The sequence below is a fragment of the Nerophis ophidion genome, linkage group LG20 (genome assembly GCF_033978795.1).
Source record: "Nerophis ophidion isolate RoL-2023_Sa linkage group LG20, RoL_Noph_v1.0, whole genome shotgun sequence".
Taxonomy (NCBI): Eukaryota; Metazoa; Chordata; class Actinopteri; order Syngnathiformes; family Syngnathidae; genus Nerophis; species Nerophis ophidion.
The window spans coordinates 31,624,176-31,652,124 of NC_084630.1; the positions used below are offsets into that span (position 1 = coordinate 31,624,176).

At 38.7% G+C, this 27,949-nt stretch overlaps 1 protein-coding gene across 1 annotated transcript in view; it reads left to right on the forward strand.

Moving 5' to 3' along the window:
- Nucleotides 1–1,981: 1,981 nt before the first annotated feature.
- Nucleotides 1,982–27,949, forward strand: part of nomo (nodal modulator) — a 38,515-nt gene continuing 12,547 nt past the window's right edge. The window contains exons 1-22 of the mRNA XM_061880989.1: nt 1,982–2,192; nt 8,085–8,174; nt 8,245–8,290; nt 11,645–11,745; nt 11,913–12,019; nt 12,119–12,191; nt 15,248–15,400; nt 15,508–15,645; nt 15,728–15,817; nt 15,905–16,010; nt 16,100–16,250; nt 17,858–18,035; nt 18,146–18,287; nt 18,391–18,522; nt 20,573–20,709; nt 20,805–20,892; nt 22,431–22,494; nt 22,573–22,668; nt 23,676–23,897; nt 24,096–24,178; nt 24,313–24,472; nt 26,990–27,116. Coding sequence (XP_061736973.1) covers nt 2,037–2,192; nt 8,085–8,174; nt 8,245–8,290; nt 11,645–11,745; nt 11,913–12,019; nt 12,119–12,191; nt 15,248–15,400; nt 15,508–15,645; nt 15,728–15,817; nt 15,905–16,010; nt 16,100–16,250; nt 17,858–18,035; nt 18,146–18,287; nt 18,391–18,522; nt 20,573–20,709; nt 20,805–20,892; nt 22,431–22,494; nt 22,573–22,668; nt 23,676–23,897; nt 24,096–24,178; nt 24,313–24,472; nt 26,990–27,116 — 2,640 coding nt within the window. The 5' untranslated portion in view covers nt 1,982–2,036. The remainder of the gene's footprint in view (nt 2,193–8,084; nt 8,175–8,244; nt 8,291–11,644; nt 11,746–11,912; nt 12,020–12,118; nt 12,192–15,247; nt 15,401–15,507; nt 15,646–15,727; nt 15,818–15,904; nt 16,011–16,099; nt 16,251–17,857; nt 18,036–18,145; nt 18,288–18,390; nt 18,523–20,572; nt 20,710–20,804; nt 20,893–22,430; nt 22,495–22,572; nt 22,669–23,675; nt 23,898–24,095; nt 24,179–24,312; nt 24,473–26,989; nt 27,117–27,949) is intronic.

The window sequence follows — 27,949 nt, forward strand, 5'->3', positions numbered from 1 at the left end:
ATGCATATTTTGTAAATATGCATTGCCTAAGCATAAGTTTAGGCTTATATTGCTGTAGTAGGGCCTAGTGATATATCACTAGGATAAAATAGGAAACTAACACTAGTTTATCTTATTTTGAAAATAAGATAAACGGGTCCAAAATGGACCCGGGCCAGATGAGCCAGGGTTTTTATGAGTCCGTTGCTGGTCCGCGGCCGGTGTATGTGCGGGTCCTAAGCATACCCGCCACCGAGGTAAGGTTCTGATCATGATGCGGAGCGGATCCAGCTTGGTTCGCGACCCGCCTTCGTGGCGAATTCTTTCCTACCATGAATTGATTAACGTGGACCCCGACTTAAACAAGTTGAAAAACTTATTCGGGTGTTACCATTTAGTGGTCAATTGTACGGAATATGTACTGAACTGTGCAATCTACTAATAAAAGTATCAATCAATCCTGAGGACAGGTAGACCTCGATACGGGTCCGTTTCGCGGGTCCGTTCCGGAAAGCGCGATACCTTTTTCCTGTGTGGGACTTAATTTTTGTTTAAATGTTATATTGACAGATAGTACCAATGTTGATCTAGAGATTCAAGCCTATAATAATAATAATACTGAATAATGACACAATTTTAATATTTTCTTGACCAAAACCCTTTGGTCCCCCGGGATCAACCCTTAGTGGATCAGGCTTAAATGTATATTTTTATACATAAAAATATACATTTAAGCCTGATTACATAAATTGTATTGGTTTTTAAAATAAAAAAATATCAATATGGCCCCAGCTTGCTTTGATTTATCAGTGTGTTGCCCTCTGTGGAAAAAGTTTGGACATCCCTGTCTTAAAGGCCTACTGAAATGAGATTTTTTTTATTCAAACGGGGATAGCAGGTCCATTCTATGTGTCATACTTGATCATTTCGCGATATTGCCATATTTTGCTGAAAGGATTTAGTAGAGAACATCCACGATAAAGTTCGCAACTTTCGGTGTTAAGAGAAAAGCCCTGCGTCTACCGGAAGTCGCAGACGATGACGTCACATGTTTGATGGCTCCTCACATATTCACATTGTTTATAATGGGAGCCTCCAACAAAAAGTGCTATTCGGACCGAGAAAACGACAATTTCCTCATTAATTTGAGCGAGGATGAAAGATTCATGTTTGAGGATATTGATAGCGACGGACTAGAAAAGAAAAAAAAAACGTGATTGCATTGGGACGGATTCAGATGTTTTTAAACACATTTACTAGGACAATTCTGGGAAATCCCTTATCTTTCTATTGTGTTGCTAGTGTTTTAGTGAGTTAAATATTACCTGATAGTCGGAAGGGTGTCTTCACGTGTGTCTTGACGTGCAGTGTCTCAGGGGAGTCGACTGCAGCTACGGACGACACAAGCTCAGCTTTTCTCCAGTAAGAACTGACTTTTTAACCACAATTTTCTCACCGAAACCTGCTGGTTGACATGTGGTCGGGATCCATGTTCTCTTGACCGCTCTGATCCATAGGAAAGTTTCACCTCCAGGAATTTCTAACAAGGAATCAACGTGCGTTTGTGTGGCTAAAGGCTAAAGCTTCCCAACTCCATCTTTCTACTTTGACTTCTCCAATATTAATTGAACAAATTGCAAAAGATTCAGCAACACAGATCTCCAAAATACTGTGTGATTATGCGGTTAAAGCAGACGACATTTAGCTGTGTGTGTGCGTGCAGCGCTCATACTTCCTTAAAACCCGTGACGTCCTGCGTACGCGTCATCATTACACGACGTTTTCAAGACGAAACTCCCGGGAAATTTAAAATTGTAATTTAGTAAACTAAAAAGGCCGTATTGGCAATTGCAATGTTAATATTTCATCATTGATATATAAACTATCAGACTGCGTGGTGGGTAGTAGTGGGTTTCCTTTAACATTCTGTTTGGAGATTACTGCAATGATGTCTCCAAGTCAAGAGGGGGCGCTGCAGTCGAATTTAGTTGCTCATAGTGATACGGAACCGGAAGCAGCGTGCTGGTATCGGCAAGACAGCGGAGCTTTCAGCCAAAATGTTGAGAATCACAATCCGGGCCGACATAAGTACTCTTTGGGTCGTCTTCTGGTTCACATATTCTCAGTTTTTGGTGGTGTCATCTGATGACATCGTGGTGGCTTGCGGAGGGTTCGTCAAATCCGACGTTGAGATTAATTACTCGCTGATTGAGGTGAGAGTGCAAATGTCCTTTCATTTTTGCTATTTTAACTACCTTAATATTATAACTGCTAAAACACGTTTTTCCATCCCGGCACACCTCATATTTGTATTCTTATGTGAGAATCCATGCATGTGTGGCATGAGGCAATCGTCTTAATCCTGGCTCATTCACACTCCATGAGATTATCTTTTGCCTCATTTTAGTGACATGAATGTACTGCTCCTGTTCTGTTATCCAGTGCATAAAACACTAGTGTTGCCATCATTGATGGACAGTGTGTGTCATTTGTATTTTTTAAATTTAATTTACTCATTAAATTAACAAAGATTTATGAATGAAAATGAGCAGGGAGAAGTACACTATATTGCCAAAATGTATTGGCCACCTGCCTTGACTCACATATGAACTTGAAGTGCTATCCCATTCCTAACCCATAGGCTTCAATATGATGTCAGTCCACCTTTATGCAGCTAGTACAGCGTCAACTCTTCTGGGAAGGCTGTCCACAAGGTTGCGGAGTGTGTTTAATGGGTTGTACTTGTATAGCGCTTTTCTACCCCTTTTTAAAGGAGGCCAAAGTGCTTTGACAGTATTTCCACATTCGCCCATTCACACACACATTCACGCACTGACGGCGGGAGCTGCCATGCAAGGCGCTCACCAGGGCCCATCAGGAGCTAGGGTAAAGTGTCTTGCCTAAGGACACAACGGACGTGACTAGGATGGTAAAAGGTGGGGATTGGACCAGTAACCCTCAGGTTGCTGGCACAGCCACTCTACCAACTTCGCCACGCCGTCCCCGTTTATAGGAATTTTCCACCATTCTTCCAAAAGCGAAACGGTATTGGTCGAGAAGGCCTGGCTCTCAGTCTCCGTTCCATCCATCCAGCCATCCATTTTCTACCGCGTATTCCCCTTGGGGTCACGAGGGGCGCTGGTGACTATCTCATCTACAATCGGGCGGACGGCGGCGTACACCCCGGACAAGTCGCCATCTCATCGCAGGGCAGTCTCCGTTGTAGTTCATTCCAAAGGTGTTTTATCAAGTTCAAGTCAGGACTCTGTGCAAACCAATCAAGTTCATCCACACCAGACTCTGTCATCCGTGTCTTTTATGGACCTTGCTTTGTGCACTGGTGCACAGTTATGTTGGAAGAGGAAGGGGCCCACTCCAAACTGTTCCTACAAGCTTGGGAGCATGTGATTGTCCAAACGGTTTCGGTATCATGGAGCATTTAAAGCTCCTTTCACTGGAACTAAAGGGCCAAGCTCACCTCCTGAAAAACAACCGCACAACATAATTCCTCCTCCACTAAATTTGACACTCGGCGCAATGCAGTCCGAAAGGTACTGTTCTCCTGGCAACCTCCAAACCCAGACTCGTCCATTAGATTGCCAGATGGAAAAGCGTGATTCATCACTCCAGAGAACTCGTCTCCACTGCTCTAGAGTCCAGTGGCGATGTGCTTTACACCACCCCATCCCACGCTTTGCATTAGACTTGGTGATGTATGGCTTAGATGAAGCTGCTCGGCCATGGAAACCCATTCCATGAAGCTCTCAGCATACTCTCTGTGGGCTAATTGGAAGGTCACATGAAGTTTGGAGCTCTGTAGCAACTGACTGTGCAGAAAGTCGGCGACCTCTTTGCACTATGCGCTTCAGCATCCGCTGACCCCTCTCTGTCAGTTTACGTAGCCTATGACTTGGTGACTGAGTTGCTGTTGTTCCCAAACTCTTACATGTTCTTATAATAAAGCCGACAGTTGACTTTAGAATATTTAGGAGCGACAACATTTTACGACTGGATTTGTTGAACAGGTGACATCCTATGACAGTTCCACGCTGGAAATCACTGAGCTCCAGAGAGCAGCCCATTCTTTCACAAATGTCTGTAGAAAACAGTCTTCATGCCTAAGTGCTTGATTTTATACACCTGTGACCTGGCCAAGTGATTAGGACACCTAATTATGATCATTTGGATGGGTGGCCATATTATTTTGGCAATTTAGTCTATATCTATCTATCTATGCCAGGAGTTTCAAATGTATGGCCTGGGGCCAGGCTTTATCCGGCCCGCGGGATGAGTTTGCTAATTATAAAAATGAGCAGAAATGTTTGAATGAAAGAAACTGCTGTCCTAAATGTGTCCACTAGATGTCACAATAACAATTCTTTGTATCTTTGTAGATCAGGGGTCACCAACACGGTGCCCGCGGGCACCAGGTCGCCCGTGAGGACCAGATGAGTCGCCCACTGGCCTGTTCTAAAAATAGCTAAAATAGCAGCACTTACCAGTGAGCTGCCTCTATTTTTTCAATTGTATTTATTTACTAGCAAGCTGGTCTCGCTTTGCTCGACATTTTTAATTCTAAGAGAGACAAAACTCAAATAGAATTTGAAAATCAAAGAAAATATTTTAAAGACTTGGTCTTCACTTGTTTAAATGAATTCATTTATTTTTTTACTTTGCTTCTTATAACTTTCAGAAAGACAATTTTAAACACATATACCTTTTTACCTTTTAAATTCCTTACTCTTCTTTCCTAACTTTTTAAATCAATGTTCAAGTATTTTTTTGTTGTTGTTGTAAAGAATAATAAATACATTTTAATTTAATTCTTCATTTTAGCTTCTGTTTTTTCGACGAAGAATATTTGTGAAATATTTCTTCAAACTTATGATTAAAATTCAAAAATATTATTCTGGCAAATCTAGAAAATCTGTAGAATCAAATTTAAATCTTATTTCAAAGCCTTTTAATTTTCTTTTAAAATTTATGTTCTGGAAAATCAAGAAGAAATAATGATTTGTCTTTGTTAGAAATATAGCTTGGTCCAATTTGTTATATATTATAACAAAGTCCAGATTGGATTTTAACCTATTTAAAACATGTCATCAAAATTCTAAAATTAATCTTAATCAGGAAAAATTACTAATGATGTTCCATAAATTATTTTATACATTTTTTCAAAAAGATTCGAATTAGCCAAATTTTCTCTTCTTTTTTTCGGTTGAATTTTGAATTTTAAAGAGTCGAAATTGAAGATAAACTATGTTTCAAAATGTAATTCTATTTTTTTCCTGTTTTCTCCTCTTTTAACCGTTCGATTAAGTGTTTTTTTCATCATTTATTCTCTACAAAAAAACTTCCGTAAAAGGAAAAACAATGTACGACGGAATGACAGACAGAAATACCCATTTTTTTTTTTTTGATATATAGATTTATTTATTCAAGCTAAATTGAGCAAATTGGCTATTTATGGCAATGTATTTAAGTGTGTATCAAACTGGTAGCCCTTCGCATTAATCAGTACCCAAGAAGTAGCTCTTGGTTTCAAAAAGGTTGGTGACCCCTGTTGTATATGATTCTACAAAATTGCAAAGTAAACCCCACATGTTGTTAGTGCACCCAGTTGAGGAAAATGAGCAATCTACATAAATAAAATCCTATATTTTGATTTTGATATACCGTATTTTCCGCACTATATGGTGCACCTTCAATGAATGGCCTATTTTAAAACTTTGTTCATATATAAGGTGCACCGCATTATAAGGCGCACTGCATTATGAGGTGCATAGAATAGACGCTACACTGGAGGCTGGGGTTACGTTATGCATCCATTAGATGAGCTGCGCTAAAGGGAATGTCAACAAAACAGTCGGGTCAGTCGAACTTTATTAATAGATTACAAACCAGCGTTCTGACAACTCCGTTCACTCCCAAAATGATTAAACAGCTGTTTTATTATATTCCCCGAGGTAAAGTCAGCGACGTGGCATTTCATTTATCTTTTAACAACACCAAGGTATAACATGAGGTGCAACATTTATATCACATGGTGGAGGGGAACTTATCCTCGATTCAATAAACACGTAAAAAACAGTCTGATACTGTTATGGTAAATCAAACGTTAGTGCAATCACAATATAGTAACACGTGAAATAGTGCAAAGCAATAACAATATATCAATAACTCAACGCTGCTCAAACGTTGATGTCACACAACACAACACAGAAAATAAACATGTAAAGCTAACTTTCTGAAGTTATTCCTCATCCACGAATCCCTCGAATTCTTCTTCTTCTTCAGTGTTCTCTAGCTGCTGCTCTATTCCCGTGTTCTACTGCGTGACTGATCGCCTTGAGTTTAAACTTTGCGTCGTAAGCGTGTCTCTTAATAATAGCCATGTTGAGGTCTTTACATAAATACACAAATGGAAATGAAATGGCACGCCTCGCGGCAGTCATATATCCCAGCATGCACCGCGCGCTTAAGTCGGCGCCTGCATACCGTAGTTGCGAGACCTGCTGTGGCTCAATTTTGGTCCATATATAAGGCGCACCGGATTATAAGGCCCAATGTCAGCTTTTGAGAAAATTGGAGGTTTTTAGGCGCGCCTTATAGTGCGGAAAATACGGTATTTTTTTTGGTCTTGATAGATTGAAAATAAACACCAATGAGTTGATACATCAGATACTTTATTCAGAAAGTATAAATAATGACAATTAAAGATAGAATACTAATAACCGCAACATGTAAGTATAAGAAAAAAACATTATGATGTGTGCATGTTCAGAATGTGCTAGTTCTATTTTTAAACAAAATCCGAAGTTGTCTTCATTTTTAAGTTATCGTGCCGTGATTTTACCAGTCCGGCCCACTTGGGAGTAGATTTTTCTCCATGTGGCCCTCGATCTAAAATGAGTTTGACACCCCTGATCTATGCACACATGAGCTCTCAGAAGACTATTAAGGATAAAATGAACAAAAACATCTCACTCAGTCTTGTTTCATCATCATGACTTTTCACATATTTTTGATACAGAAAACCATTTTTAAAATGTTTTGTTCCACTGTCAAGTTTGTTCAATTATTTAACACCCTTTGTTGAGGTGCATCTTTCCATTGTCAGTGTTCTAAAACAACATAAAAAAAGAATCTATGTTCCTTTTAGGTTATTAATTTTTCTATGTGTTTTACACATAATTGTTTGAATATTGTACTCTTGCCAGTTCATAAAACTTATTTAAATTTAACTGTTTACAGGCTTCATGGAGGCAGAGGGGGTCGTGCGTCTGCCTCACAATACGAAGGTCCTGAGTAGTCTGGGGTTCAATCCCGGGCTCGGGACCTTTCTGTGTGGAGTTTGCATGTTCTCCCCGTGAATGTGTGGGTTCCCTCCGGGTACTCCGGCTTCCTCCCACCTCCAAAGACATGCACCTGGGGATAGGTTGATTGGCAACACTAAATTGGCCCTAGTGTGTGAATGGGAGTGTGAATGTTGTCCGTCTATCTCTGTTGGCCCTGTGATGAGATGCAGACTTGTCCAGGGTGTTACCCGCCTTCCACCCGATTGTAGCTGAGATAGGCACCAGCGCCCCCCGCAACCCCAAAGGGAATAAGCGGTAGAAAAATGGATGGATGTATGGTTATTGGGTTGTTTGGTTCGCTGTATCCATTTCCATAAATAACTATTCTGTAAAAGGAAGATTGGATTTAAATATGTTTCGCTTGCACTACCTCACTTTACAATACATTATGTCAGATATGGAACAATTTTTGAATTATTCAAAATATGCAATGTTTTTTTTTTTTAACTTGGCAATTCCTTTATCTTGTGTGAAAGAGCAATATTTTAACCCTTGTACAAATGATTGTTTCCCATGACATATTTTCATCAGTAATAACACCCCAAAAATGCAGTCTCTCTTGTTCTGTGAATCTCAACTCATTTGGCAATAAATGAGGCATCTACATTTTTCCTACTCCTGCAAAAGATCAGAATTTATGAATAACCAAATAACATCAACACATTTGTTTTCAACCACATCACTCTAACAAATTACCATACATCGATTTAAAGTAATTTTTTTTATAATTGTGTGTTTTATTCACAGATCAAACTCTACACCAAGCAAGGCTCTTTAAAATATCAGACTGACTGTGCTCCAATCAATGGCTACTTTATGATCCCTCTTTATGACAAGGTATGAAATATGAAATATTTAATTTTTTTATCGATCATACTAATGTGCACATCTTTTTTTCTCTGTACAGGGGGACTTTGTTTTAAAGATTGAACCTCCCCTCGGCTGGAGCTTTGGTATGAGCTGCATTTTTTTTTATTAGAGTTAACCCTCTTGTATCACTTTTTATTGGTGCCCAGCCTGACCGTGGTAAAATCATTTCCGTGAAGTTGGATTTAATAATAATACATTTCAATAGCTAGAGCATAAAACCACTGTTTTTGACCTTCTAACAATATACAATTTACAATAACACTTGTTTAATCCAAGATACAGTCCCTTTTCAGAAAGTTGCAGCAAAAGTTGCAATGTTTTGAGGTTTCTTTTTTTTTTAACAACATTGATTCAACTTTTTGATTTTATTCCTTTTGACGTTACCCTCAAAAAGTACAGGATCACAACAAACTTTGGATAACAAATACTGTATTTATACCACACAGGCTTTAAAGTTAAAAGTAAACACAAGATGGTAAAATCACATACTCACAGTCAGAGCTTATTGTCAAATAAAAATAATGATACAAATAATAACTAATAACAGTATAATAATTAAAACACTGCCACAGGCTTTCTTATTTTACAAGTTGCAGACATTTTCCACGTTTGTCCATCTTAAACATTCATTTGTGTTCCAGCACAAAGCTAAGCATTTGTGATTTTTGTGGGATTAAGCTATAGTGGTCCTTTTTGTTTGTATATGAGAGATAATGAGATATTTCTGTCACCCTTCAACATTTCTGTCATGTAAATGCTGCAAAAGAAAATATGTTCTTATAATTGCCTTACTCTGGATAAATTAAAGGTTATATAAATACATGTAAACTAGGACGTAAATGTTTACATACTATAATACCCAGAAGGCTTAACGCCATAGACAGGAACAGGAAGTCTAAGCTTTATAGAACGACAATTGTGTAGTTTGAAGAATAAAGAGTTGAGTTATTGTAGCATGTTGCTGATCCCGCTTTGTACCGAAACAAGAAACAGACCTATGTTTTAATTAGACTGTTGACGTGCGCATTTCAACACTGCTTGGACACAAATTGGATTGGTTTGGTCTCATCTGGTCGCCAATACTGCTGTGTAGAGGTGCAAATCTTTGGGCACCTCACGATTCGATCCCGATTACGAATCAGGAGCTACAATTCGATTAAGAATCGATTATTGAAGCATCTTTGATTTAAGTATATTGATGCAGTTTTCACGGTGGCAGAGGGGTTAGTGCGTCTGCCTCACAATACGAAGGTCCTGCAGTCCTGGGTTCAAATCCAGGCTCGGGATCTTTCTGTGTGGAGTTTGCATGTTCTCCCCGTGAATGCGTGGGTTCCCTCCGGGTACTCCGGCTTCCTCCCACTTCCAAAAACATGCACCTGGGGATAAGTTGATTGGGCAACACTAAATTGGCCCTAGTGTGTGAATGTGAGTGTGAATGTTGTCCGTCTATCTGTGTTGGCCCTGTGATGAGGTGGCGACTTGTCTAGGGTGTACCCCGCCTTCCGCCCGATTGTAGCTGAGATAGGCGCCAGCGCCCCCCGCGACCCCGAAAGGGAATAAGCGGTAGAAAATGGATGGATGGATGGATGCAGTTTTACATTTCTTTTCGTTTCACTAAATACGTGTTTATCACTTGCATGATTAAAAAAAACTATTTGTAATAAGTAACAGTTAAACTAATTCCCACAGTGATTGAATTAACAGAAATGTGTGTAAAACTGGAACATAAGTGCCCTATACTGAAGGAGCTGGTTAGGTGGCTCGCTGCAATTTAGACAAATGTTTGAATGGTCTGCATTACTTTGTTTACAATAAGTAAATGATCGATTATTGACGTTTACTAATCGATTCTATAATGGTCCATGTCCAAATTGTGATGCATCTAAAAATGCATTATTTCCCCGACCTCTACTGCCGTTTAATACCGTATTTTTCGGACTATAAGTCGCAATTTTTTTCATAGTTTGGTCGGGGGTGCGTCATATACTCCGGAACGACTTATGTGTGAAATTATTTACACATTACCGTATAATATCAAATAATAATATTTATCTCATTCGTGGAAGAGACGAAGAAAATGTCAGCAATCGTCGCTCACACTTCAGCAATCGTCACACACACGTCAACCAAATAGAATTCGGCAGGGGAGGGTCATGGCAGGAGTGCATTGTGGGTCATGGGATGCTAACTGCTATATGCTACTGCCGTAGCTATTAAAATAGATAATTTCAACGTTGGCGATAACTTATAAGTGAAGTGAATTAGTGAATTATGTTTATATAGCGCTTTTCTCTAGTGACTCAAAGCGTTTTTCATAGTGAAACCCAATATCTAAGTTGCATTTAAACCAGTGTGGGTGGCACTGGGAGCAGGTGGCCCATCAGGAGCAAGGGTGAAGTGTCTTGCCCAAGGACACAACGGTAGTGACTAGGATGGCGGAAGCGGGAATCGAACCTGCAACCCTCAAGTTGCTGGCACGGCCACTCTACCAACCGAGCTGTACCGCCCCACAAAACTGGAAAGGGCTGAAAAAAAATGGCGCCGAAAAGGGAATCATGTACTGCAGATTACAAGCTGGACGTAGTGAAATATGCAGCAGAAAACAACAAGAGGAAGCGGCACATACCTTTGGAGTTGGCAGAGTTGTTTAGAAGCGACATCGAGGAGGAAGATTTCATGGGATTTATCGACTAGGAGTGACGGATAAATTTATAGCATGTTCTATATGTTATAGTTATTTGAATGACTCTTACCATAATATGTTAGGTTAACATACCAGGCACCTTCTCAGTTGGTTATTTATGCCTCATATAACGTACACTTATTCAGCCTGTTGTTCACTATTCTTTATTTATTTTAAATTGCCTTTCAAATGTCTATTCTTGGTGTTGGATTTTTTCAAATAAATTTCCCCCAAAAATGTGACTTATACTCCAGTGCGACTTATATATGTTTTTTTCCTTCTTTATTATGCATTTTCGGCTGGTGCGACGTGTACTCCGGAGCGACTTATAATCCGAAAAATACGGTATTTGTATTTGATTTAGCTTTTTTTTATTACTTCAATGCGCAATTTAGTCCAAAATACATGCACTTGGAGATAGTTAGGCAACACTAAATAAGCCCTAGTGTGTGAATGTGAGTGTGAAAGCTTGTATGTCTATCTATTGGCCCTGCGATGAGATGGCGACTTGTCCAGGGCGTACCGTGCCTTCCGCCAGAATACAGTTGGGATAGGCTCCAGCCACCCCCACAACTCCGAGAGGGTCAAGCGGTAGAAGCTGGATATATGGTTATGTAGAATATGCCTAAAAAAATCTGCAACAGAGTAAAGCCACTAACTTCGAAGCGTGATATGGCGAGGGACGACTGTACACTTATCTTTGTATGCATACTGTAAATCTTATTATGGTTTTGGTTTCTTTAAAATTCGCCAGAGCCTACCAGTGTAGATCTCCATGTGGATGGAGTCACGGACATATGTACAAAAGAAGAGGACATCAACTTTGTTTTCACTGGCTTTTCCGTGTCTGGGACGGTGAGATTTCTTTATCTTTTCTTTCTTCATGCAATATTTTTTTACACTTTTTAAAAATAAAGGCAATATTTCAACGTTGATGTGTCGATCAACAACAACATAATTCACTACTTGTAAAATATAATTATAATCCTAATTTATTCTTCTGGGGATCTTTTCATTTACAGATTCTAAGTAAAGGCCATCTCCTTGGCCCAGCTGGAGTAGAAGTGAAGTTGACCCGATCAGGAACAGACGAGAAAATCCTGAGTGTCATCACACAGCCCGGAGGAACGTAAGTAGATTTGACATTTTTGACCAATCATGCTTTTATTCTGATGATCATGAACGGATCTTAATTGTTCCACCTTGGGTTCCCGTCCTTATAACACAGCTACACCTTTCACAAAGTGCTCCCTGGAACCTATGACATCATTGCGTCTCATCCTTCCTGGATCTTGGAACAGGTTTGTATCTTTCAGGCATGTTTAACTATTGCATTCAGACAATAAAACATGTCTCACTTCATCTACGATTTATAGGTCTGTAATGAAATTACGTTTTGTCGTAAATTCGAAATTTCCTGTGTGTGAAGACTCGGGAACATAAAAAGTGTGTTTCCAAAGCCAACCTACATCATACTTTTTAATTTTTGGGGAATTGTCCAAGTAAAAATGTTGTATTATGGTCAACACCAATAGAGATTACATTTTCATCGGAGATTGAGAATCCTCATTTATGAAATTTGTCAATTGTAATTATTTAGTTAGAAATTTCTTATTTCAAGCCATATTTCATTATTTAAATTAGGGCTGCAACCACAGCATACTTTGGTAGTCAGCTAGTCAACGACTATTTTAAAGATTATGATTATTTAGCTCTCTTAAAATCATCTTGAAATATTTTAGCTATGTACTAACAATAAAAATGAATACAGCAATATTCTTATGTTCTTTTCAGAAGTTCTATTTATTAGTTTACTATGTTTGTATTTTACTATAATGTACAGTTATCCTACCTTAAATGTTAATTGGTTTCGGGCATGACACATTTTCGCAAAGTATGAATAATGAGTTATGAATTAAATATTTTCACAGCTATATCATTTAAAACCTGTTTAAAACTTTTAAAATGCATTTATCAATAGTCCTCTAGACATGAAATAAAACTTTTAAGTCACCTTTACACTCATAATTATTCTACTACAACAAAGTAATGCTGCTTGAGGTTAAGCCAATATCTGGCCATGATCCTAAACAGCGCATTCGGATCGGTTTGGTCCCCTCTAGTGGCCAATACTGTTGTAGAATGGATATTTTTATAATTTTATTTAGCCATTTTATGCATGAAAATTTTTAATTTAGGCCAGCTCGTCTCAAATAATAGAGCGGGCTCCTGTGGGGGGCCTAGGGGTCACATAATGCCAGGGGTCATGCTTTATCAGTATCTTTGTGGTAAGTCTTGTTTTTAGTCCCCTCCTGTTGTTGTCGTTAATGTTAATTATGCAATGTTTTGCAAATTTGTACTTGCAACAATTTTAGACAAATTTCACAATTTATGGTAGCGATGGAGATTGACTGGTGCATAATCTTCTTCTTCTTTTGGGGTATAACAGAACATAATTTAGAAGCACTGGTTTGGGCCAAAAATGTTGAGTATGCTTTAAAAAAATTATAACAAATCTGTGATAAAGCAAAAAAAAAGAAATTTGAAGCGCGATGTGGCGGAAGACCACTGTATACTAATTAATGCATGTTTTTACTTGCATTGTAGTCACTGATTGGAAAACGGAATTTGTTTATTTTGATTGATTGATTGAGACTTGTATTAGTAGATTGCACAGTACAGTACATATTCCGTACAATTGACCACTAAATGGTAACACCCGAATAAGTTTTTCAACTTGTTTAAGTCAGGGTCCACGTTAATCAATTCATGGTTCTCTTGGGTACTGAAATACCCAGTGAAATTGGTAATCAAATTTCTTTGACTTTTAATAAATCTATTCTATAACTGTGCTGGTCATTAGGCTGTTAAAAACATAATAATTCTAAACTTTTGTCCATTTTGAAGCAAGGACGGGCAAAATGCTGATAAAAACAAAGTACCGATTTGTATGTAAACAAAAGACAGTCAATAGCAGCAATCAAAACAAAACAACAGCAAAGCTATCTAACTTCTGCAATAAGGAAAGTGCATTTTGTGTTGATAATGATCTTCCTGTACTGTTGTTGCGGGTCACGGTTCAAACTAACTTGCATACCGTATTTCCTTGAATAGCCGCTGGGCATGTAATATGCGCCTGCCTTGAATAACTGCCGGGTAAAATTCATTCACCAATTTTATTAGCGCATGCGTACTTTTACCGCCAGGTCAAATTCTTGACGTCATGAGTGACTCTTCCCCTGCCGTCATTTTCAAAATGGCAGACGAGTTTTTTTTTGCTTTAACTGTGCGTAAACCAGGGGTCTTGTTCCACAGCCATACAGATCACACTAATGGTTGTGGTATAAAACAATTTTAAAACTCTTACTAATACGTGCCACACTCTGTGAACCCTAACCAAACAAGAATAACAAACACATTTCTGGAGAATATTGGCTCTGTAACATATTATAAATGCAACATAAGAATTAGCCAGAATTCCAATGCATCCATGACTCTTGGCTATATTATACACCCGCTAGCACCAACCCCCCCACAGCCCCTCCGTGCGTCGGTTGAGGTAGGCGCGGGGTTGGGGGCGCGTGTGTAATATAGCCAAGAGTCATGGATGCATTGGAATTCTGGGTAATTCTTATTTTGGGTTTATAATGTGTTACAGAGCCAATGTTCTCCAGAAATGTGTTTGTTATTCTTGTTTGGTTAGGGTTCACAGAGTGTGGCGCATATTAGTAAGAGTTTTAAAGTTGTTTATATCACAACCATCAGTGTAAAAGGTATGGCTGTTGACCAAGTATGGATTGCAATCTCGTATGAGAAGCAGCGAAATGCATGTGTCCGGCCGTCACACAGATAGCATACTGTAAAGGTGGGCGCGATGACATGTTGTAGAGCAGTGGTCCCCAACCACCGGGCCGCGGCCGCAGGATAACTTTTTATTAATTTTTATTTTCATCACACTCTATTTTTTACTGCATGCCATTGGTAAGCGCAGGGGCGAGAAGAGGTTTTAAAATTATTCGCGCCTGCTTACTTTTACCGCATCCCTTGAATAAGCGCAGGAGTGAGAAGAGGTTTTAAATCAATTAGCGCCCCGGCTGCTATTCAAAGAAATACGGTATGTTTGTTTCCGTTCGGAAATACACAAGCATTGATGTCATGGAAAAATGTTATTGTAGCGTGTTGTCGACAATGTCACTGCACCCCTTATTTGAATGAGCACATAGGCTTTATCCGGCATCAGTTTTTCAGTGTGAAAACAGCCTACAAGGTTCCCGGTCAGCAATACCTACTTACCTACATACCTAATCACTATGACCTTCCTTGTAGTTGCTGGTGACCTTTTGCCTTCTCCTCACAGAGCACTACCTCAGTGCACATTTCCAATGCCAACGCGCCGGCCGCTGACCATCTGGTGGTCGGAGGCTACGACGTCTCAGGGGAGGTCCGCAGTGATGGAGAGCCCATGAAAGAGGTCACCTTCCTGCTTTATTCGGCCGCAGTGAAAAGAGAGGTAAACCAACATTATTTCTCCAGAAACAGGCAGATGTCAACATGTTCATGCTTGCATAATGTGTTGATTAACAACTATGTAATTGCTATGTTTCCTTGGTTCCCCAGGATGTAAAGGGCTGCAATTTTTCTCCTGTGGAGGGTGCTGATTCTGGGGACAGCTCGCTTGTCTACCTATGCAGTGCTCTCTCCAGAGAGGACGGCACCTTCAATTTTCCATCACTGGCTAGTGGCGAGTACACTGTGGTACGCTTGCTGTGTATAGCAATCCCTGTTAAAAGCATTTAAATTTTTACTTCCTTCTCATAAGATAACCTATTTTCTTCAGGTGCCCTTCTACAGGGGAGAAAGGATCACTTTTGATGTTGCTCCTTCCAGAATGAATTTCAAGGTGGAGCACAGCAGTTTGACCCTGGAGGTATAATGTCTAATAACATATCTACTTTTCAATGTCATATTAATGTTCTATTAGTAATAACAACACAACACTTTGTCATTTATATAGCCCATCTTTCGCGTTATGGGTTTCTCTGTGACTGGACGAGTTCTGAACAGTGTGGATGGGGAGGGAGTAAATGATGCCACAGTCTCCCTCAATAATCTGATCAAAGGTGACTCAAGTAGATAGTTATGGCTACATACTTTTTTTTTCAAAAGCTATTGTGCATAAAGTGTTTCATCGCCTTTTTTTCCCCCACAGTTGTCAGCAAAGAGGATGGTTCTTACAGGCTTGAGAACATGACAGCTGGTACTTACACAATCCGCGTCCACAAGGAGCTCATGTTCTTCGAGCCAATAACGGTCAAAATCGCCCCCAACACGCCACAACTTCCTGACATCATTACAGCAGGGTGCGTCCGTCTGCTTGAACAAATGTTACTTTACTGAAATGCTCCTTTTTTAAAATATTTTTATTTTCACTTACCCTTTTTACAGGTGATTGCAGTGTAGCTTTAAATCACTTTATTAGGTACACTCTCACAATCTAATGAGATCCAAAGAAACAAGTAATTTGCCGTTGTCAATTAATGCCTTTCAATGCCGATCACAAACGCAGAGTTCTCTTTTGTGGGCAAAAACCAAAGGGTTTTTGTAAGTAGTCGATAGTGTTTTTTAATTGTTTCTTTATTGTGTACTGTTGACTTTGTTTTGCTCAAACAATTGTATGTAATAAAAGAGACTACGAAAGTGGTTTAAATATTGTGCTGATATTGTTTAGCACTCACTATAAATAGAAACATTTACAGTTAATACATATAATCGGTATTGCTATTGGGCTTCACGGTGGAAGAGGGGTTAGTGCGTCTGTCTCACAATACAAAGGTCCTGCAGTCCTGGGTTCAATCCAAGGCTCGGGATCTTTCTGTGTGGAGTTTGCATGTTCTCCCCGTGAATGCGTGGGTACTCCGGCTTCCTCCCACTTCCAAAGACATGCACATGGGGATAGGTTGATTGGCAACACTAAATTGGCCCTAGAGTGTGAATTTGAGTGTGAATGGTATCTGTCTATCTGTGTGGGCCCTGCGATGATGTGGCGACTTGTCCAGGGTGTACCCCGCCTTCTGCCCGATTGTACTTGAGATAGGCGCCAGCGCCCCCCGCGACCTCAAAAGGGAATAAGCGGTAGGAAATGGATGGATGGATTGCTATTGGTATCGGCCCACCTCTCATGGATGATTGGAATCGCTACCATGACACCCCATTTTGGACTACTAAAAAGTATGTGTCTGTTGTACAGCAGGCTATTTGCTTTTAATTGCAGAAGCCATTGGTTTGTTTTCTGTTAAAGTTGCGTCAAGAAGGACCTTCTGCGTTAAAACTAAGCCAAAACCATTTATGCAATTTTCTGTGAATATTCACATTCATCCAGGTCATTGTATTTTCAGAGGGCTTTGAATCACACACGACTAGACTGTTTGGATTGTCTTAAACCTCTCACCTTATCTGAGCATTCTTCATTAGTTTATGCTCAGACTTGGACAGGCCAGCTCTTATGTAAGGGCCTGGTACTGCATCCATAGAATTGATCCTCTTTAAGAGAGAACATGCACAAACAAGGATGCTTTTTCTCTACTTTGGTGCAAAATTACAATGTAAGGGATTGCTTGCACAGTACACAAAAAATTTACTTTGCTGTATTCTATTTCTCCTACAGTCCAACATATGCTACCATTTTGATCTGGAAGTGGACATAATGACTCAAAATAGCAAAAAAATTCCCTGATTTGCATTTTTCTCAAGGCATGCAACTTTTTATTGAACTAACCCATGTGAATCCGATTTTTTTTTTAACTAACATGCATGATTATCAATGTGAGGCAAACTTACGCTTCACTTTCTTTTCAGAGGCCTTTTTGTGTTTATATTAGATCTTGTTACTGTAGATTGCGTATGTTCATCTAATTCTGTTTGTAGAGTACATGTGGATCTTCATGAATGTATGTTGTTTTTCATGCAGGTTCAGTGTTTGTGGACAAATCGCCATTAGCCGCTTGCCTGAAGGCATGAAGCAGCAGGGTCGCTACAAGATCACCTTGACACACCAGGGCCAAGACAAAACTTCAGGACGTGTCATTGACTCGGACATCCAGGGAGCTTTCTGTTTTCCGGCTAAACCTGGAGACTACAGTGTCCATGTACGACAACCGTTGAAAATTAATACTTGAAAACATTTTTTTTGACACCGATTTATCTCATTCAATGAATAAATACGTTACACTTGTTGATAAGACCTCTGTTTGTGCAGGTGTCTCTCCCTGAGGCCGATGTAAAAGCAGGTCTGGCTTTGCAGCCTCCTTCTCTGGAGTTTTCAGTTGTGGACAAGCCCATCACAGACCTACTCTTTATCCAATTCATGGCTTCTGTCTCTGGAAAGGTTTACTGTTTAGGTAATGTATGCCTATTTGCTTGTTGTAATATCTGAAGCAATGGCTGCCTTTTATACTGGAGTTTTGACCCGACTTGACCATATGTTGTCTTTCTGACCTGTAGCTTCCTGTGATGACCTGTCAGTAACACTTCAAGCAGTAAGCCGTCAAGGAGAGAGAAGGGTTGTGCCTTTGTCTGGCAGCAGTGACATCCTGAGCTTCTCTTTTGACAACGTTCTACCTGGGAAATACAAAGGTCAGAAACTACTTGTATGTCGATCATCAGACGTGATCGACGTGCGGTTATTTCTTGATAAACCACAGAACAGTAACCTTTTATTATCTTCTTAAGGAACAACAATATAGAAATTAAACTTGGATATGCTTAGGTGTAGTCAGTGTACAGCTTGTATAGCAGTATAAATGTACTTTTTCATGAAAATTATCCAAAAAGGGATTTTTGTCTAAATAACTCCCACGCAAGTGAGCGCAAAGATCATTTGTGGCTTGCCTAAAATCAAGCATTGTTGTGGTAGCGTCATAGTTTGGGACTGCATAAGTACTGCCGGCACTGGGGAGCTGTGGTCTTTTGAGACATAAACGAGAATTCAAACATTCAATGTGACATTTTAAGAAGACAGGCTGCAGGGCAGTCTTTCAACATTATACTTAGCCCAAACACACATTCTGGATGACAAGTGAGTCTGCATTTCTTAAGGTTTTTAATGATTTGTTTTTGAGACTGATTCTTGTGGTGCAACCATTTTAGTGTTTTAGACCTGACACAACTTTTTGTTTATCTAGATTGGAATACCCTGTGGGTGTCAGGGGTGCCTTTTTGTTAAACTTGAGGACGACACTTTGTCCACTATCCTACTCCCATGTGGAGTCCCCTAATGGTCAATTCTTTGGCCCAACCTGTGGCTCTATCTTCTCTCTCTCAAATCATATTTATGCAGATGACCGCTAAATATACTTGACACAATGTTTAAATCACGTCAATGCTTGGTTGGCTAAAACCTTTTAGTCAAGATCATTGAGGGGGTGACTGAGGTTATGTTAAGTCACACAGGTACCCTGCAGAACTTGAATTATGTGTCCCGCAGCCACCAGCCCTGGAATTGATACAGACAGCTATTTTAAGATGGGAGAATATTATAATTAACACTATTGCAAAATCAATTCTTTATCATCCTTGGCTTCCGTATAAAATCTAATTATTTTTATCTTTTTGACATTTAAATAAGTCATGCAAGCCTTTATTGCGTCCGAATGTGTAACACTGTAATGCACTTTATAGTGGAATAGGTCACCATGCACTCCTACAGTTAGTTCATAACTCTGCAGTACAGCTTTTAAAAGGAACCAGAAAAAGGACTGCATCACTGCAATTATTGCCTCTCTGCACTGGCTACAATGTTTTACAAGTTATTATAAAAATGTATTGTTTTTGTTTTTTTAAAGGGCTTTTTGTAACTTGATCACAGTTACATTTTTGAAAGCAAAAAATGTAACAAGAACACCATTGCCTAGCTTGCCTTACCATTACTGGTTTAAAGAAGACATTTGTGTTAAAACAATCTATATTTTTCAAAATTACTAAGTTTGTGTAGTAAATTTCTTTACCGGCTCAAATAAAATGATTTTTTTTTTAGGGAGTGGTCACTCACCCTGTCTCATCAACGCATACACGCAGAGAGCGCTTGCACAAAATAGTCCAAAAGAAGCGGCGAGCAATTTGCTGTCATGTTGTTCTGTTATGATAGAATATACATTCAATACAAGATCTGATAGCCCAGTTACAGCTCATTTTTATTACCTGTTATGTTTACCATGAATTGATTAACGTGGACCCCGACTTATACAAGTTTAAAAATGATTTAGGTGTTACCATTTAGTGGTCAATTGTACAGAATATGTATTGAACTGTGCAATCTACTAATAAAAGTTTCAATCAATCAATCAATGTTTTATGTTGCACGATTGTACCAAGAAAAATTCCTAGTTTGTGAACCCGTTCTCAAACAATGGCAATAAAACGATTCTGATTCTGATTCTGATTCAATGACAGTGAACACTAACTATCCAAATCAATATTATTAGCTAACAACACCCATAGCTAATGCATGTGTTATGTACGTACGTAGTTACGTCATTATGTCCTAGAAGCCACGAGAGGGCGGGATAAGCTGTGTAAAATACATTGGAAAGTAGTAAACAGCCCCTTTAAAGCTCCGAATTCACTGGCCCCACAGTACTTTTATGCTTTAGCTTTTTTACATATTTTTATCTGTTGCTTGCTGCAGTGAGCATCTCTCACGAAGAGTGGTGTTGGAAACATAAATCTCTAGAAGTTGAGGTCCTGGACTCGGACATATTGGGAGTGGAATTCCGACAGATCGGCTACATTCTACGCTGCTCCCTGTCCCACGCCATTACTCTGGTCAGTAACTACTAACTCATAGTGGCTGGATGTGTTGTAGGTAAACCTCTTCAATTACACATTTTTACTTCTACATTTAATGTGTTTCTTTGCAGGAGTTCTTCCAAGACGGCAGCAAACCTGAGAATGTAGGCATATACAATCTCTCTAAGGGAGTCAACCGCTTCTGCCTGTCCAAACCTGGTAAGATTATTATTTAATTTTTTCTCATATTACTCAAATTGTAATAATCGAGAAATGATGAAAGCCGTGTACCATTGAGGTCAGTTTTATTAAAAGTTTGAGTTTATTTCGAACATGCATGCATACAACATGATACATCACAATTTCCAGTTTCTCTATTCAACATGTGCGAAAAGGAGTAGGAAAAAACAGAGCTCATTTAATCCCACCCATGCTTTTATTTTACATAGCAGTTGCTAACACGTTTGTTCACTTACTGTTCTCAATTTATTCACAATAATCTCGATAAGTAATAACATTAAAAATAAATACATAAATAATGATTGGTGAAGCAAGTTATATTTCATATGGTGAGATAAATAAGATTATCTAGAAATTGAATGCTTGGATGGAATACATTCAGAATGTTTATCATGGTTTGTCTTCTTTGTACTTTGTAAACACTTTTAAGTTTGAAGAGTTTCTTGAATTTGATCATATTAATACGTTGTTTGATTTTTTCCCTTAGTCCATTCCTTCATTTAATTCCACATACAGATCTACTAAAGGACTTAAGTGTCGTACATGCATACACATGTTTTAAATTACATTTTTCACTAAGATTATATTTCTCCTCTTTTATTGAGAAGAGTTGTTGTATATTCTTGGGTAGCAGATTATAGTTTGCTCTGTGCATAATTTTAGCTGTTTGCAAATTCACTGTGTGGTGGAATTTCTGTATTTTCGATTCAATGACTAAAGGGTTTCAATGTTTTCTATATCCAAAATATTCTAACAGAATTTTTTTGTAACATGGTTAATGAATGAAGTGTATTTTTGTAAATATTTCCCCATGTTGCTTCATAATAATTCAGATATGGTAACACTAGCAAGCAGTAGAGAATATGGAGTAATTTTTGGTCCAATGCATGTTTAGCTTTATTTATTATTGACGTGTTTCTTGCCACCTTGTTGTATATTTTTATTTGAGATTTTCAGTTCATTTTATCATCAATCATTATACCTAGAAACTTGATTTCATTTACTCTTTTAATTTCTATTCTGTCTATTTGTATTTGTGTTTGACCTTCCCTTCTACTGTTACTGAATAACATTATTTTAGTTTTACTGAGGTTTAAGGATAGTCTGTTTTTGTCCAACCATCTTTTTATTTTGTTATTTGTATTAGCTTCTGTGTGTTCTGAACAAAACACATTTTTAATATCCGCGTATAACACTAACTTTAAATCTTTTGTAACTTTACAGATGTTATTTATATAAAGATTGAACATTTTTTTATCCTAAATTGATCCCTGGGGCACACCACAGGATATATTTAGCGTTGTAGATGTGTTTCTCTAGCTTCATGTATTGTTTCCTGTTGGTTAAATTGCTTCTAATCCAGTTTAAGACCAACCCTCTGATCCCATACTGTTATAATTTTTGTATTAAAATATTGTGATTAATTGTGTCAAATGCTTTAGTTAGATCCATAAACACTGCTGCTGCACATCTATGATTACTTAATCAAAGTAATGAACTACGAATGTCACCTACAGGTGTTTACAAAGTCACCCCTCGCTCCTGCCACCAGTTTGAGCAGGATTTTTACACTTATGATACGTAAGTAAAACTACCAAAATGTGGTTTTATTGCATACAGTTCAGTCATTTGACATTTTAAGTTATTTTTCCCTAACAGCTCAGCACCGAGTATCCTGACTCTTACTGCAGTGCGCCATCACATGACAGGGCTCATCACCACTGACAAGATTCTAGACGTCACAGTTACCATCAAGTAAGGCCCATTCATTTATGCAAGGGTAGGATCACAATGGACTTATTTAAATTCAAGTATCATTTCATGCTCTTCAATAATTAACATCTCGTCAAGTACAGTGCAGGGCTAACGGCATGAATGGTTTATGATACTTGGACTGGTTGTCCATTAATTCTCTTTACAGGGAAATACTTTTACTATTTAACTAAAGCAAATGAAAAGATGAACATAAGAAAATGAAGAGTAAATATTGAAGGTTTATCCGTCTCACTTTATAGACTTTGGTTGTCTTAAACACTCAATGTTTTCCTGAGGTGTTCTTAGTCTTCCGCATCCACTCCTCCCCATTATCCAACACTGCACAAATTGCACGAAATGACGGCTGTGATAGTGGATGTTTGTACTTTCCTATTTTCTTTCAATAAACCGAGGTACACATTTACCTTTTTCTTGAAAAGTAGCCATTTTAGGGGTGGAGTTAACAACTTAACAACAAGGTACTTAAAATACAGACATGCAATGGGATTAACAACTTTAGAATTTTGCACATTTTCTTTTTTAATGTTTTAGAATTTTCGACAAATTGTGGCGATTTCCTAAATAAACTACATAACAAATTAATAATTTTAAAAAGACATAGCATCTCTTGGTTTGGATTTAGATGTACATGTATGCCTTATGTAGGGACTGTGTAAAGCATCCATCCATCCATTTTCTACCGCTTATTCCCTTTCGGGGTCACGGGGGGCGCTGGCGCCTCTCTCAGCTACAATCGGGCGGAAGGCGGGGTACACCCTGGACAAGTCGCCAACTCATCGCAGGGCCAACACAGATAGACAGACAACATTCACACTCACATTATAAATAAATTGTATACGTCAACGTTTACAGTAGATACATTTAAATATTATAAACATGTTTATGGAGGATATTTACACTGTAAGAGTTGTCAGAATGACTATTGTGCTATGCGTCATCATTGTGTCAGTGTCCGTCTTTTACTTCTCACCTCTGTTGCCCGTCAGATCATCCATTGAGAGTGAACCGGCATTGGTTCTTGGCCCTTTGCGGAGTCTGCAGGAGCAAAGGCAGGAGCAGCAGCTGCAGGAGATTCAGCTGCGCCGCCTGGAACGAGAGCGGCGAGCTGCCGAAGAAGACGGGGCTTCCAAGAGTGATAGTCCCCCTATTCAAGAGAAGGCTGACGACCTGACCGGCCCTTTCCACTATGAGTTCTCTTACTGGGCTAGGTAAATTACAATTGACGTTCATGTTGATAGTCTGATAATGAATGTTATTTGCCTCTTAAAATTGAATAATTCAGTGTTATCATTTTCATGGTTATATCAGCTCCTCTTGGCCTCCAACTGTTTTGAATTTACAGAATTGTAAAGTACAGCTTTGTTTAAAGAAGTTTTACCGTTTGGTGTTTTCTCAACAAACCACAGGGCTGGGGAGAAGATTACAGTGACTCCTTCCTCTAAAGAGCTGCTCTTCTACCCCCCTGAAGTAGAGGCCACTATCACAGGAGGTATGTTTCTTAATGCATATTGCAATCCAATAATCTACAGTGATTGAAGTCACTTTTTTAAGCACCGTTAAAACTTTCCAATTTAGTGTACTTTCAAATCCCCATGCTATTGCATTATTCCATTAATTCTGCAGAGTCGTGTCCGGGTCGCATGGTGAACATCATGGGCCGTGCAGGGCTTTTCCTGGAAGGAAAAGTATCTCCGGAGCTACAAGGGGTTGAGATCTCAATCAGTGAGCGAGGAGCTGCTGCACCACTCATCACTGTGGCCACTAATGAGATGGGAGCATACAGGTACAGGAACCCAAATCTTAACTTGAGAAAGAAACAACCTAATTTTTCAAGCCAGCAAAAAAAGTTTGTTGGATTCAGGGTCTGAGTGATATGGGAGCCAGGCTCAGATAAGGCATACTTGAGCTCCCATAAAGACACATTCATTAACCCATTAACGTCGACGTAGTCATGCATTTGAAGATGGAACAAGGGTCTGTAGCTTTAAAATCAAGAACGCAAGGCGACAAGCCCTAAGCCTGAGCTGTTAGCTCGTTGTCCGCTGTGAACTCTTCTTTGGTCAGGGAGTGAGGTAAAAAATGTTCCAGTTGGCAACAGTTATACGTACATACATTCATACATACATACATGGTCAACAACAGTCATACTTTTTGGTTGATATGCAGTTTCAAAAGTGCAAATAAATTGTGTCAATTTTGAGCCATCAAGAGATTGCTCGGAGGTACTTTTGTTTGCTTGGATGGAAATGCTGTTTATTGCATAAGCAAAAAACAAACAAACAATGACTTACTAAGAGCTAGCTCTACATAGAGGGAGAATCAGCAGGTAGGTCGTGACACAGAACATCAATCAAGCACACAAGGCACATCATCAAAAAGGGTACAAAAACACAAAGGCTACATTACTGAATGAGGGAAGACATACAAGAAGTAACTTAGTGCAACAAATACACTCACAAACAAATTAGAACTAAACTATAACATCTACTTCATTAGTATGTGCTTTGAGGCATGATGGGAACATCAACACTACAATATTATTCAAATTAATGACTCATGTTTGATTACAATAAAGCATTTTGTTCTATTCCATAAACAAGGCACTATAAGCCATATTGTACTCAGTGTACTGTACATGGTATACAGTTATATAAATGACGACATTGGCAGCATTTCATGTCACAACCATGGACAAAGGCAATGTTTAGTTGATTTTAAGCATAGTTAACTTAGTTGTGTGTATTTTAACCACATACAAATTACCATCAAAACTGGCTCCGAATTCCTTCCCAGAGGATACGGGATTTATAGTGTCTGTCTTTTCCAACTTTGTAATCACTGAGATACTGAAGCTCTGCGATGAGGTGGCGACTTTTCCAGGATGTACACCGCCTTCCGCCCGATTGTAGCTGAGATAGGCACCAGCGCCCCCCGCAACCCCAAAGGGAATAAGCAGTAGAAAATGGATGGATGGATACTGAAGCTATGTGATGAATTGGATAAACATTCTGTACAGACGTGTACGCGGTCAAATGATCTTTCCTAATCACATTAGTAACTTTGACATTTGTTTGAAAGGATCCTCATTAGATTTGTAGCATCCATTCGAGTCTCCTCCCGGGACGTGTTGTGGTGACTGCAGTGATCTTTGGTCATTTTACATCAGCCCATTTCCAATGTTTACCTGATGAATGAGGAAATGTTTTGGGACTTTTTTTAGCTTCTATGTATCAAAACCTCAGTATTTTTTTTTTTAGAAATCACATCATTATTATCTACTGGAAAAAATAAGCAAATATATTGGTGGTCAGAGAAATAAAAAATGAAGCAGGAAATTTATTGAAGCAAAACATTTTAGTCAATCAACATTTTTGTCCATGACTTCCCTTTGTCACAAGACACTGCTTAGTGATAGTTGACAGTTATACACCGACAGTGAGCATTTTGATGTTACATCTGATGGATGTGTTTACATCCTAACAAATGTACTTGTCTTCAAAATGTCTAGTAAGAAGAAAATAAATCCAGAATCCACACCTGATAAAGCTTTGATCACATGTAGCTGTTCAGTTGTTATATTGAGGCCTTAAATTAAGTGGCTCTTTCATGTGGTGTTTTGGACGGTGGACAATAAATTGAAAGCCTTTTTTTAGCGTGAAATGGCTCAGAGTATAGTCCTGGGTTCAATCCCAGGCTCAGGATCTTTCTGTGTGGAGTTTGCATGTCCTCCCCGTGACTGCGTGTGTTCCCTCCGGGTTCTCCGGCTTCCTCCCACCTCCAAAGACATGCACCTGGGGATAGGTTGATTGGCAAAACTAAATTGGCCCTAGTGTGTGAATGTGAGTGTGAATGTTGTCTGTCTATCTGTGTTGGCCCTGTGATGAGGTGGTGACTTCTCCAGGGTGTACCCCACCTTCCGCCCGAATGCAGCTGAGATAGGCACCAGTGACCCTTAAGTGAATAAGTGGTAGAAAATGGATGGATGCATGGGCTCTAGAATTATTTTGTGTTTCTATGTTTTCAGTTGCATTAGGATTATATACAATTGTATTATCGGTCTGAACTGTAGATGTGTTGTTCCTCTGTCAGTCACGGTTCTTGACTGATATTTAATTAAATATACCAATACTTCTTTAACATTTACATTTGTCAGAAAAAGTAGACATTTGATCCAGGAAGTCTCAATATATTTAACTCTTTCCAGCTTTCAACCTATATCACTCTCCTCTGCATTATAATTTGTAAAGATATATGAACATCCCAATCACCTTTTTTCCACCACTTCTGTATATCCGTGCAGTGTTGGTCCACTCCACAGCGACCGACAGTACGACATAAGTGCCAGCAGAGAAGGTTTTGTCCTTAGTCACGTGGCAGGAAGTCAGGGGGATTTCAAGGCCTTTGCTCTGGCTGGAATCACCTTCAAGGTACTATTGTCGTGCTTTTTTTTTTTTTTGCTGTACTTAGCTGATGCTTTTATCCTGAGCACTTTAACATTAACTTCATCATCATAGTCGGTCACATTAGGGTTTTTTTTCCTATAATTTTGGTAAATAAAAACAACATTCTGTTACTGCAGAGTGATGTCAGACCTGCAATTAGCCATCATTAATTAATCAGTGTTCTTTCTCTAACTGTGATAAATTGTTTTAAACAGTCTTGTGTGTTGTTTATATATGCACAATTTAAGGTAAATGTGTGTCCAAAATTTTCCCACTGACAGCCACAAACTAAAAGGTCAAAGCAGGGTTTCCGTCAAGTTTGGTCTCAGTCATACCAAATGTTAAAAAAAAAAAAGAGTTCCATATTATTTTCTGTATTAATAATATTCAATGTTGAAATCTCTGGAGTAAAAAAATATATATATATATATATATATATATGGATACAGTATATATATATATATATATATATATATATAATATATATATAATATATATGTGTGTGTGTTTCATGCTCTTTTGTCAAAGAAAACTGTTTTTTTATGGCAAAAACACAAAGTATGCGATATGTTTTCCCCCAAAAAATGTCAAAGTGTAATTATGATGTCAATAACAAATATAATGCCAGTTAAAACAGTGACATAGACAGTTCTTTTAGTCAAAGAAAAAGTTTGTTATATATGTTAAACCCAAGAGAAATTTTAAAGTGGAATATTTGATGTGAGTTTTGAATATCTCAAATATTGATAACATTGATTTTTTTTTTAGCAATGGCAGTTTTAAATAAAAAAAACAGCTTGCATGGCAGTTTGTAACTT